This window comes from Octodon degus, unplaced genomic scaffold (assembly GCF_000260255.1).
Source record: "Octodon degus isolate 3935 unplaced genomic scaffold, OctDeg1.0 scaffold00014, whole genome shotgun sequence".
In the NCBI taxonomy this organism is placed as follows: domain Eukaryota; kingdom Metazoa; phylum Chordata; class Mammalia; order Rodentia; family Octodontidae; genus Octodon; species Octodon degus.
The window spans coordinates 21,561,500-21,575,471 of record NW_004524590.1 but is presented as its reverse complement, the minus strand read 5'-3'; the positions used below and the strand labels follow the sequence as shown (position 1 = coordinate 21,575,471).

The window sequence follows — 13,972 nt, the reverse complement described above, 5'->3', positions numbered from 1 at the left end:
ATTTTTTTATTTTTTTATTTGTTTATTTATTTATTGTGTGTGTATGTGTGTGTGTGGCCAGCTCAGCCCACGAGGGGGCGGTGCTGGCTGGCATGTGGTGCTGGGGGATTGAACCGCGGTCCCTGTGCTTTGCTTAGCTTAGCTTGTTCTAAGTAGGTGCTTTAGACCACTGAGCCATCTCACCAGCCCCAGTGTAAACCTTTTTGTGTGTGGTTTTTTGTTTGTTTATTTTTGAGGTAGGGTTTCACTGTGCAGTTCAGGCTGCCTTTGAGCTCACTGTGTAACCCAGGTTGACCTTTAACTTGTGGCAATCTTCCTGCCTCCACTTCCTTAGTGCTTGGATTACAGGCATGCAGCACCACACCCAGATAGTATAATTTTAAAATAAAATTATTTTGTGCTGCATGGGTAAGACATTTACTATTGTATTCTCTAAAAGGAGGAATTAGAAATGGTCATGTATTGTTTATAAAGAGTTTTACGAAATTGGTACAGTAATACTTAAACTTAGGAGTCTTTTTGTCTCTAATTCCAAATCCAAAATGGTGTTGCTTAATCAATTTTAAAAGTCTTTATAATCTTGAACTTTTTATTAACTGTGTAGTACAGATAATTTTACATTGGAATATTATTTTGGTAGTATTATTAATATTTGATATTTTTCAAGATATTGTAGCCTGTATTTTTATTGTATTATTTTTCTTTAATTTAGATGGGACTAGGAAAGACAATCCAAGCAATTGCAATTGCTTATTTCTATAAAGAGGAATGGCCTCTTTTAATAGTTGTCCCTTCATCGCTGAAGTACCCTTGGACGGAAGAAATAGAGAAATGGATCCCAGAGCTAGAGCCTGAAGAAATCAATGTTATTCAAAATAAAATTGATGTTGGGTGAGAACAGCTTTTCAATCTCTAAGAATAAAAGAAATTTTCTTTGTGCATATGAGGTATATATTCATGTTTAGAATTAGATATTACCTACAGATATTCATTTAGAAATGAGAGTAATGTAGAGAATTTCGTTTTATTTTTTAAAATACAATTTATTGATCTGGAAACCCAATAATGTATTTATCTCTAAGTTCCCTTACAGTGTTTGTTTGAGATAGGGTCTTACTGTGTAGGTCAGGCTAGTGTTCAACTCATATGTAACTCAGGCTGGCGTTGAACTTGGGTCAATTCTCTTGTCTCAGCCTCCCTAATGCTGAGATTATAGGCATATGCCATTACACCTGGCCCTTTGTGGTATGTTTTAAAATTAAGTGTGAAATATGTATTGTTTTAGAGATACAGAGACATTGTATACCTATATATGTTTAACTTAAATATACTTAAAACTAATTATTTTAAGAATTAACTGTAAATTTTACAGCTTTTCAGAGGTTAACATGATCAACAGCTACCATGGTAGATTTTGCTTTTCAAGTTGTTACTATGTAATTTTTAATTTTTTCAGGAGGGATACCAGGAATTGAGCTCAGAACCTTGCATTTGCCAGGCAGGAATTATACCACTGAGCTAGATCAATATGCAATATTTTGAGTTTAACTAAAAGTTAAATTATAAAGTTTTATTTTATTATGTTAATTTATAGTTTTGGTATTTTATACCTGGAAAATATGTGTTTGGTGATTATTTGAAGTCCTTACTCTAAAAATTTTATCATACTGTTGCTACTGTTTTTTCTATTTTTGCTTTCTAATCAGTAAAATAAGTAAACCAAGTTGAAAACTGATATGACTACATTGAACATCTAGTTAAATGATGTAAATTATTGTATTTCCAAATATTCAAAACTGTTTCTCAGACTTAAGAGCAATGCATGTACCTTAATAAAACATGTTAGTTCTTAAAAAATTTTAGTTGTAGTATTATACTATATTCATTATGACTATTAATATAAAGAATATTTGTAGAAATATCTTTGGCCTTCATTAATTCAGAATGAGGAAACAGGAAACATTTTAAGTAGAGGGCCTTTTCTCTTTCAGACTTGGAACCCAGATTCACTAGCATATACTTCTTTTTTTTAATATTAATTTTATTGAGAAAGAAGTAACAATGAGACAGTTTCAAAACAGGTTAGTAGGACAGTTACAATAATTAATAAATTGCATATTGTTTATGCAAAGACCTACATAACAAAAAATATAACTTTTGTATCTGACGAGGTCAGTCATTTCCCCTCAGGATTTACCCTGAAACCCTGTACAGCAGTTTGTAGATCCTTTGTCAGTGTTAGCCATGTAGATGAGTCACAGCCATTGCTTGGCCAATTTGCTTTCTGTGAAAGCCTGAGAGAATGTTTCTCTCCATGTGACTCTCCTTAGGCACATTTTACATCATTGATCACTTTCCTCTATGACCCCATAATCTCCTTGATCAGAATATTTGGGACACCACTGAGTTGCAGGATGTTACAGTACAGGTTCTCTTATGTCCTGAGTCCTCACTGACTTTGAAGGGCTAGGGCCCAAATGTTGGCTATCCTTGTAGCCCTTCTTTTTCTCTAACTTTTTGGTCTGCAAATTTAAGTTGTCAACCCTCCAGAAGAGAAGCTTAATGATATTATTACCTTAAAACATAGGCTGTTGAGGGGCTGGGGAGATGGCTCAGTGGAATAAGCACTTCCTGGCAAGTGCAGGGGCCTGAGGTCAATCCCCAATCCCGCCAAAACAAAAAACAAAAAACATAGGCTGTTGAGCTTAACATCAGTATCTGTCTGAATAGCAAATGCCTTAGACGTAACATGAAACAGGTATTTTCCATCAATTGTTGATAAAATTGAGAAGGATTTTTTTTTTTTTTTTTTTTCTTGCTCAGGTTTCCTTAGGGCAGGTCTGGTAAGGCATGAGGAACTGGGGATCAAACCTTGGTGTCCTGTGCCTGACTGCGTTTGCATAAGCAGGTGCTTGAACAACTGAGCTACCCAGCAGGCCCCCCATATACTTCTACTGGTCCATGAAAATTTGGACATTTTGTTAATATAAAATATAGGCAATCATTATAAATAGATTTTTCTCCTTCTAAAATTGAAAAAATAAGAATTTAGACTATTGAATTTACTAAGGTTTCCATAACTTTTTTCTCATCTATATTGTACTTAAATGTCTACATTTAAATTTTATTAAAATTTGTGTCCTTTATTATTTATGTAGCATTTAGGTCATAAGTGGTTTTTTGTTTTTGCACTGTTTAAGATTCAACCCAGGGCCTTTATATTGAGCTATAGCCCCACCCTTTTTCATTTTGAGATTGTTTCACTAAGTTGTTAAATTACTTCAACTTGGCTTGAATTTTCAATCCTCCTGCCTCAGCTTCCCAGAGTGCTGGGATTACCCTCATATCCAGTTTAGGTTATCTAGTTTTTATTATTATCTTAGAAATATACTCTGCATTAAATAGTGGCTGATACTTTTATTTGAATAAGACTTGGGGTTTGTTAGATAGAATTACAACCCCATAGTGTATTTTCTGTAAGATGTTAGCTATGGAGCTGGTGAGATAGCTCAGCAGACTAAAATCCCTCTTAGGCAAGTGCAGGGACTGTGGTACAATCCCTGGCACCACATGCAATGCCAGCCCCACCCCCAGGGTGGGCTGAGCCGGCCAGAGTCCCTGAGTTGTGGCACTTGCCTGTAATCCCTGTGCTGGGGAGGCTGAAAGCAGGGGGACCACCATGAGTCTGAGCTGGGTAGTGAGACCCTGTAACAACCAAATACATTAAACCAAGCAAGAAAGATTGACAGATAGATAATTAGCTATGGACAGAAAAACTACTCAATGTCTTCTACATCTTTAAAGAGGCAGCTTTAGGTATAAACGAAGATGATCAACAGTTGTTGATCATAAATATATATACTTCCCTCTGGTATATGATTCCATCAATGCTTGGATTGTTCACTAAGGCATGGCAGCATCGAGCCTGCTGCAGTGGGCTACTAATCCTTTGTCTGCTATATATTGTTCACAGTTTGCTGAAGTTATACTAATATCTTACTTTACTTTCAGGGTATTCTGATGTTTTAGTATATTGAGAAAATCATCTCTGTGTAAAATTATTCAGGGTGTAAAGTACAGTTGCCATATTTTTTTAAAAAATGCATTTGTTTTGATGATATTGGCTACTATGAACTTCTGGCCTTTTTTTTTGTAAAGAGTCGAGAATGGCAAAAGACTGACTTTTTTATTTATTTATTTATTTATTTATTTATTTATTTTTGCAGAAAGCTGACTTTGTCCTGGGTTTTTCACTGATGATACAGAAAATTCCAAAGTGATATGTTTTATGTCCACAAACTTATTTATCAAATTATCTCAAATATAATATTTGTACTAATATTGTTTAGACAGGATATTCATGTCAGGGTCAGCCAAATAGCTCAGCAGATTAAAGTGCCTGAAAGTAGGCGCAAGGGCCGGGGGGGTTCAATCCCCAGGGCAGGCCCTGCCTCCCCAGGTTGCAGTGAGACTGCAGTTGAGACTGGGCATGGTGGTACATGCCTGTAATCCCAGCTCTTGAGAGGCTGTAACAGGTGGATCACTATGAGTCTGATCTAGTAGTGAGACCCTGAACACCCTGTAGACCCTTCCCAAAAAAAAAAAAAAAAAAAAAAAAAAGGTAATCATGTCTACATCTTGTCCTCTGAATAACTACTATGAAGACAACAATATGCAATGTATTAATTATTGTAACTGTTATACTAACCTGTTTTGAAACTGTTTCATTGCTATTTTATCTTTTTTCTCATTAAAATGAATAAGAGATTAAGAAAATGTAATACAGCAAAAAAAAAGTCTCATATAAATATTCATTGGTAGAACCATACAAAGATGAAAATATGCATTCTGTACCCCACCACTTTTATGATACAGTAAGGGAAATACATAAATATGAATTATATCAGAAATATATAAATGTATATTTCAAGATAGTAACATAAAGACATAGAGATTAAAAGACCAGGGATCACTTTATTTAAATTGTTCTCTATGTAAGATGATATCCTTTTCTTTTATTCACACTTTATCTCCCCAGGACCAGTAGCCTTTTTTATTTATCACAGTGACTGGGGGACTCCAATGACCTTTAATATGGAGAACCAAATGTAGTTACTTTTCTCACCTTGCTGTGACAAAATGCCTTACACCCAAGGTTAAAAGGTTTGTAGAGGTTTCTGTCCATAATCTGCTAGCTCCAAACATCCCGACACATGGCAGAGTGGCTACAGTTCATGGTGGCAAAAGACAGCAAAAATAAAGAGAGAGAAAAAGAGAGAGCTAGCACTCACACCCTTACTCCAGCATTAGGCCATGTATTAATCACAAACTCTAGATTCAGCCACCTCTCAGAAGCCTGCCCTGTATGACCGACCGCCTGAGGCTTTGGGAGGGTCATTCAGATGCAAACCATAACACAGGAAAAATGAGCTGTTCTGTAGTACAGTGGATAGTCCTATTATACTAAGGATTGTCCTGATCAAAGTACTGAGGAAGTTTTATTTTAGTTATGTGAAGGATTTCATCAAAGAATCACCTAATATTTGAATATCCAGCTTATATATGATCCTGGGTAGACAGAAGCAAATATTGAGAGGTAATGTTCTTTTCCTAGAAAATGTAGCTTAAAGGGTATAAAAATTTTCCAAAGACAACTTAAAATTTTGTGAAGATTGCCAAAAGTTTTAATTTTGATCCTGGTAAACTATATTTGAAGACTAAAATCTTAAAGTTGGGTTTTACCAGTATTTTAGTCTACTCTTATAATGCCCCTTTTGTTTTATTCCTCAAAAAGTTGTATTATTTATGATTTATTAATTACTGAGACATTTTTAAAGAACACGTTTTTCCCCCTAGGAGAATATCGACCAGCAAAGTGACAGTTCTGGGCTATGGTCTTTTAACCACTGGTGCAGAAACTTTGATAAGTACTGTGAGCAACCAGAACTTCAAAGTAGTTATTGTGGATGAATCACACTACATGAAGTCTAGAACTGCAACACGCAGCAAGATTTTATTGCCAATAGTACAGAAAGCCAGACGAGCTGTTCTTCTTACAGGAACTCCAGCTTTGGGAAGACCTGAAGAGGTACTAAAATCCTTATACTAAGGAGGCTTGAAAAAAGAAAAGGAAATTCAATCACTCATGTTTTCCAATTCTTAATTTCAAATTAGGTGCCATAAGTAGTGGCACGTACCTATGATCACAGTTAGTTGGGAGGCGTGGGCAGAGGATGGTAAGTTCAAAAGCATCACAGGCCCACCCATGGGGGGCACTGAGAAGGTGATTGTGCCTGGGCATGGTCGTGTGTGCCTGTAATCCCAGCACTTGGGAGGCTGAAAACAGGAGGATCATTATGAGTCCAGTCTTTGTAATGAGACCTTGTAGACCCTGCCCTAAATATATAAAAACATTAAAAAAAAAATCACAGGCAATATAGTAAGATTGAATTTCAGAATGAAATTTAAAAAGGGATGAGGATATCCGTCAGTAGTAGAGTGTTTGCCTCATGATTCAAGCTCCAGACCTGGGAAAAGAAGGCAAGAGTATATTCAGGGGCTGGAGAGATAGCTCAGAGATTTATGCACCAGCCGGGAGTTTAATTCCCCAGTACAAAAAAAACAAACAAACAAACAAAAAAAAAAACCCAAAGAGTATATTCAGAATCCATGGGCATCTATTATAATTAAATGCATTCTGCTTTATGACTATTTTAAAGCTATTTGCATGTGAGCCTTAGTCTGGCTTGTTGGTATATATAGAAATAGTTTTTACCTTTATTTTAACAGTTCCATATTTAGTATAGATTTGTGATATTGTTTACATGTATTCTTGAGGTTCTTTTGTGGTGTTTATCATATTTATTAATAAACTATATATACTATCTATAATAAACTTTATAAGCTATCTAAGATTGAGGATAAATCTACTTTATGTCTTTTGCTCTACATTGCAATATTTATCTCTGTTCTCACTTCAAGATCCACATTTGGGGAGCCAGTGAGAACAGAGATAAATATTATAGCTCAGCAGTGTAAGTACCTGCTTGGCAAGCTCAAGGACCTGGGTTTTATCCCCAGTACCACATGCCGTGCCACCCTGCACCGTGTCGGCCACAGAAACTGGCTATAATGGCACATGGTTGTAATCCCAGAGCTGGGGAGGCTAAGACAGGAGAATCACTATGAGTCCAAGCTGTGTAGTAAGACTCTATACCAAATAAACCAATGAATCTTAAAAGAAAAAAAAAAATCTACATTGGAGAAAGTAGAGAGAAACTATAGCATGTGTATAGTCTAAATAAGGTATCTACTTAGAGTGGAAGAATGAAGTATTTGTTTAGTACCCATACAGCTTTTACCACTCCAAATAAGATATCTACTTAGAATAGAGGAATATAGTATTTGTTTAGTACCCATAGAGCTTTTGGCATTCTGAAGGTAGTTTATGGTAGTATGGAATGGTTGCTGGGTTGGGAAGAAGAAATGACTAGTGAAACTTTTGTGAATCTGTAAGGGTCCATATTCCCTAAGGGAAACCTGTCTGCTTGTGAACACTGAGCCGTAACAGTACTGGGATCTTGTCTTGTATGGCTGTTTGGAGAATTAAAAAAAATACTGCTGTTTTTAATGTTTAAAGTAGCTTGATCAAGACTGGGAAGCAACCAAAATCTTCTTTAGTAGATGAATGACAAATAAATGGATGGTGTAAAATATTGTATTTTTCAAATATCTGGTATAATTCAATGATAAAGCCACATGGACTTGAGCTTTTGTTTGAAGCTAATTTTTGTATTACTAATTCAGTCTCCTCTGTGTCCCCAGATTTTTTTTCTTTAATCAGCTTTAGTATATGCTATCTTTCTAGGAATTTGGTCATTCATCTAAGTTATTTACTGTATTATCAAACAGTTGGTTTTAGTATGCTCTTATTATGCTTTGTATTTCTGTGAGATTGGTAGTAATACCCCTCTTTCATTTGTGATTCTACCAATTTGAGCCTTTTGTTTCTCTTGGTCAGCCTCGCTAAAGTTTTGTGTGTGTGTGTGTGTGTGTGTATTTTTTTTCTTCTTTTTTTTTTTTTTTTTTTTTTTTCTCATTTTAGGGAAGGATCTACAGCTATATCCCTGGTCCAAGAGCTGGGATTACAGGCACACACCACCATACCCAGTCTCAATTGCCATCTCAGGGCGCCATGGAGGCGGGGTTGTCAGGCAGGCCTGGGGATAGAATCCCCAGTCCCTGCACCTGCTTACAGGTGCTTTTACTTTTTATTTTATTTATTGATTTTTTTTTGGTGGAACCAGGGATTGAACTCAGGCCCTTGCACTTGCCAGGCAAGCGCTTATTCTACTGAGCCATCTTCTCAGCCCCTTTGCAGGTGCTTTTAATCCGCTGAGCTGTTTGGTCAGCCTAAAGTTTTGTTAATATTATTGACCTTTACACAAACTAACTTTTGTTTTGGTAGATTTATTTCTACTGTTTTGATTTTACTTTGCTTTGTTTTCCAGGTAGAAAGTTAGACTTGGTTTAAGATTTTTGCTCTTTTTAAATTTAGGCATATGCAGTTGTAAATTTCTTTCTAATCCCTGCTTTTTCTGCAACTCATACTGTGGTATGTTGTGTCCTGAACATCATTTATCTCAAGGTATTTGTTAACTCATAATGTCCATGTGAGTTTTTTCTTTGTTCCAGTGATTTCTTAAGAGTATGTTAGCATATAAGAAAGGTGTAAAGCACCAAAGTTGTTTGGGAAACATTTGGGCAGTTCCCTTAAAAGCTAATCAGAACCACAGAGATATATGTGTGCCTGTTTGTATACAGGGAGAATTTGTAATAGCCAGATCTTGGAAATAGTCCTAATGGCCATCAATTAAGGAATCAATAAAAAAGTTGTCTTTTTATACAATGGCATGCTACTCATCCATAAGGAAGGATGAACTGGAGAATTTTATAGGTAAATGGATGCAACTCGAGACCATATTCGTAAGTGAAATAAATCAGACTCACGTGTAAACATTGTATTGTCTCCCTAGTGTAAAAAGCTGAAATGGTAAATATGATCCATAAAGTACAGTAGATATTGTGAAATGCGAAGAAACTTCAAAAAGAAAGAGAAACTGGGATATGGAAAGGAGAAAGGAAGGGTAAAAAAGCAAAGATATATATCTTATGTATGATAGTTATATACTAATTTCTCTTATTGGAAAGAGTTGTCCTAATATTGTTTAGATAATTAAATAGCTATATCTTGTACTCTAAGTAACTTAAAGATGACAATCCGCAATGTATTCATCATTGTTACTCTCCTATTATCTTGTTTTGATTTTTTCTTTAAAATAAAAATTTAGGACCAGCCATATAGCTCAGTGGATTAAAGAGCCTGCAAGCAGGTGCAAGGGCTGGGGGTTCAATTCCTGGGCCTGTCATGCCGCCCTGTCGTCCCCAGGGCACGCTGAAACAATTGAGACTGGGCATCGTGGCACATGCCTGTAATCCTAGCCCTTAGGAGGCTATAAACAGGCAGAACACTACAAATCTGATCTAGTACTGAGACCCTGAAGACCTTGTAGACCCTTCCCTAAAATACAAAAAATAAATAAATAATAAAATAAAAATTTAAAATTCCACAGCCATGGAATCAAGCTAAATAAACTAATTAACCAAAATGACCTTGAAATAAAAATTTAAAAATGAAAACTAAACATAGAGTTGCCATCTGACCCAACACTTCTGTTCCTACATACTATATATCCAAGAGGACTGCGGATATGTTTACAAAAGGTTACATTCAAATGTTTATAGTATCATTCATGATATCCAAAATATGGAAATAAAAGATCATGTCCTTAATAAGTTAAATGTGGTATATGCTTACTATAGAATATTATTTGGCTATGCTGCCATATGGATGAATCTTGAAAACGTGCTAAATAAAAGAAGCCAACACATAAAGCAGATTAAATGATTTTTGTTCATATAATATACCAAGAATAGGCATATTCATGAAAACAGAAAGTATGTTAGTGGTTACTAAGACTAGAAAAGAGAAGAACTAGACTGTGACTGCTAATGGGTATGGAGTCTCTCTTTGGGATTAAAAATATTCCAAAAGTAGATTGTGGTGATCAGTGCACTCTATGAATATACTGAATGCTACTGAAGAATATGAACTTTCTGGTATGTGAAGTTGTTACTTTTTAAAAGCCTATGGCCAGGTGACTCAGCCTGTTCTCCCAGAATTTAGGAGGCTGAGGCAAGAGGATCACTGTGAGGCCAGCCCAGGCTACATAGTGAGTTCGAGGAAGGCTGAATTACATACTGAAACACCCTGTCTCAAAAAAGAAAAATGAAAAAAAAAAAAAAAAAAAAAAGCCTATTAAACTAGCAGTGTGGTATTATTATATTTAGTCTACAAGATTATAAAAATGACCCTAAAAGGCTTCATGGATACTAATAATGGATGTGTAGATTGGGATAGTGTCTTTACTGGCCAATATACTAACATTTATTAAGGCATCTTCCCCATCTGTAAAAATATACCCCATTAAAATCTAGTAAACATTCAAGCAGGTAGATGGATAGTTGATGTCACACAGAATTATATGAAGTTTAAAAAAAAAGAATTATATGAAGTTATTAAATTGTAATTGCATAAATCTAAAAACAGAGTAGGTGGCCAATATCAGGCATCTGTTTAAATATTTTAAAGTACAGAAGGATTTTTTTTTGGGGGGGAGGGGACTGGCTCAGGATGCCTTCAGGGCAGGTCTAGTAAGGCTTGAGGATCTGGGGATCGAACCACAGCAACCTGAGCCTGACTGCTCTGTTTAAGCAGTCACTAGACAACTGAGCTAATGGGCAGGCCACCTTTAAAGTACGTATAAATAGCAGTGGGCATGTATTTAAGCCTTTAAAAAGTATGATATTTTGATTACAGAATTTTAAAAAATAATATACTTTAAATGTGTCTATCACATATTTTGGAAATCACTTTAATTGTATAACATGTATGATATTCTTCATAGAAAAATATATAGATTTAGAAAGATAACTGTTGTTCCTGAGGAATGGGTGGGAGTTTAACAGATGGAAAGGCTTTGAAGTAGGTGAAGATTTTCTTTAATACTTTTTACTATTTATTAATTTATTGTATCCTTCTGACAGTTTACTTGGAAATATTACATATTGATAACCCTTGTATTGTTACAGCTATTCATGCAGATAGAAGCTCTTTTTCCACAAAAATTTGGAACGTGGACTGACTATTCAAAAAGATACTGTAACGCACATGTCAGGTATGACAAACTATTTTCCATGAACTTTTATTTTCAGGCATTTTCTCTGAATATTAAGCATTATTAGTCATTCTTTGTTTCATTGTTTTTTCAGACTTATGGCAATCGTAGGGTAATGTCTTCAAGTAAAAACTTGTGTGTATGACTTGCATGTCAAATAAGCAAAAGAAATACAAATGGCAAAATTCATCTTTCTTTTTTTTAACTCTCCACCTTTTTTAATCTTTGAAATTCTTTATTTTATTCTTTTATTTTTAATTGGTCTTCATGCGTATTATACAGAAATGAAAAATACTTCTTCCTTTGCCCCTTTTCTCCCAACCTTTTTCTTGTAGGGTAACTGATCTTGACAATTTCTTGTATTGCTTATGCTTCTGGAGATATCTGTGCCTATATATGCATGTAAATTATTTCTGCATACATAGAATAATATACACATTTATTCTGCAGTTTGGTTTGTTTATTGCATGTAGAGATCCATATCAGTTCCTAAAAGAACACTAGCATTTATTTATTTATTTATTTATTTATTTTTCTTCCTTTTTTTTTTTTTTTTTTTTTCTTTTTTCATTTGTGTATTTGGTACAGGGTCTCACTCCACAGATCAGATTCCTTGTGATCCTCTTGTTTTCAGCCTTCCCAGCACTGGGATTACGGCATGCGCCACTGTCGCTGCTCAGCGTGCCCCGGGGGCTGGCCCGGCATGCAGGACCATGGTTCAAACGCTGGTCTTTGCGCTTGCCAAAGCAGGCACTTAGTCCACTGAGCTATCTGGCATTCATTTTAAATGTCCTATATACCCCCTGTTAGGAATTTATTTATGCAGTATACCTTTAATACATATTTCTTTGTAGTATATAACTCATGCAACAATGATTCTCCCCATGTGTGTGGAGAGGAGATATCTATCTATCTATCTATCTATCTATCTATCTATCTATATTATGATGATTTATTATTATTATTATTATTATTATTATTATTTTGTATTTTAGGGAAGGTTCTATAGGGTGTTCAGGGTCTCACTACTAGATCGGACTCGTAGTGATCCACCTATTTACAGCCTCCCAAGAGCTGGGATTACATGCCCGTGCCACCACACCCAGTCTCAATCGCCATCTCAGTGCACCCCAGGGGCAGGGCCGGCATGGCAGGTGATGGTGATTTAAAATCATAGAAATCTGGGACTGGTGAGATGGCTCAGTGGTTTAAAGCACCTACTTAGAACAAGCTAAGCTAAGCAAAGCACAGGGACCACGGTTCAATCCCCCAGCACCACATGCCAGCCACCCCGCCCCCTGGTGGGCTGAGCTGGCCACACACACACACAAAATAAATAAAAAATAAAAATATTAAAAAAATAAAAAAATAAAATCATAGAAATCTGAGCCACGCTTGGTGGCACGTGCCTGTTATCCGAGCTTGTAGTAGGCTGAAATAGGAGGATCACTGCAAGTTCAAGACCAGTCTAGGCTACATGGTGAGTACAAGGCCAGTTTGAACTACCCAGCAAGACCCTGTGTCATAAAACTCAAGCAAACAAACCAAAAAAGGCCATGGAAATCTACTTATATCATCTGTGTTTTTTTCTCACATTTACTGCTCCCCAAATATTTTATGTGAAGAATGGAAGTTTATTTCCTCATACTCATTTTCTTCAGCCATGAAAACAGATAATTATCATGCCTGCCTCATGGAGTTATCATCAGACTTACATTAACTTGTATGTATAAAGGATTTAAATAGTGACTTACATATTGAGTAATCAGTAATTGTTAGCTGTTTTAATACTTTATGCCATCTACATGATCATAAATTTGTATGCACCAGCCTGATAGCTCAGCAGACTAAAGCACCTACTTATGCAGAGCTCAGCGACTGGGGTTCAATCTCTGGCATGTGGTGCTGGCCCCACCCCCGGGGCATTCTTAGTTGGTGATTGAGACTGGGCATGGTGGTGCCAGCCTGTAATCCCAGCATTTCGGAGGCTGAAAACAGTAGAATTATTACTAGTCTGATCTAGTAGTAAGATCCTATAGACCCTGTAAACCATGTCCTAAATACAGAAAAATTAAATAAATAAATTTATAAAAGTGACATTGCTGATTCAAAGGATATGTACATTTTATTTTTTATTTTTTGCCCAACCCTAAAATATGAAAATTAGAACAGAACCTAATATAATTCACCAGTTACATTTAGAATATCCTGAATGCAGTATTCTTTCATGATTTTTTAAAAATTTATTTATTTATTTATGAGTGTGTGTGTGTGTGTGTGTGTGTGGCCAGCTCAGCCCACCAGGGGGCGGGGCTGGCTGGCACGTGGTGCTGAGGGATTGAACCGCGGTCCCTGTGCTTTGCCAACTTTGTTCTAAGTAGGTGCTTTAGACCACTGAGCCATCTCACCAGCCCTCTTTCATGACTCTTAACGACATTGTAATATGACACCTCTTATCTGACATGCATGTACATTTTAGATTTTCCTTAGTTATATACCTGAGAAGTTATTTTGCACCAACTGTGTGTCAGGTTGTCTCTTTCCCTGTGATTTGCCAATGTTAGAAAATATAAATTATTTTATTCTTGCCTGCATGCAGTTTTAATATGCATTTGTCTCATATTTTTAAGGATAATGGAACATTTTATCATATGTATGTATATATTAACATAATT

The 13,972-nt window shown here is 35.9% G+C and overlaps 1 protein-coding gene across 1 annotated transcript in view; it reads left to right on the top strand.

Moving 5' to 3' along the window:
• The window catches only part of Zranb3 (zinc finger RANBP2-type containing 3), a 222,738-nt gene that overhangs the window by 104,275 nt on the left and 104,491 nt on the right, over positions 1-13,972 (top strand). Inside the window, exons 4-6 of the mRNA XM_023709687.1 lie at positions 713-891; positions 5,857-6,088; positions 11,212-11,297. Coding sequence (XP_023565455.1) covers positions 713-891; positions 5,857-6,088; positions 11,212-11,297 — 497 coding nt within the window. The remainder of the gene's footprint in view (positions 1-712; positions 892-5,856; positions 6,089-11,211; positions 11,298-13,972) is intronic.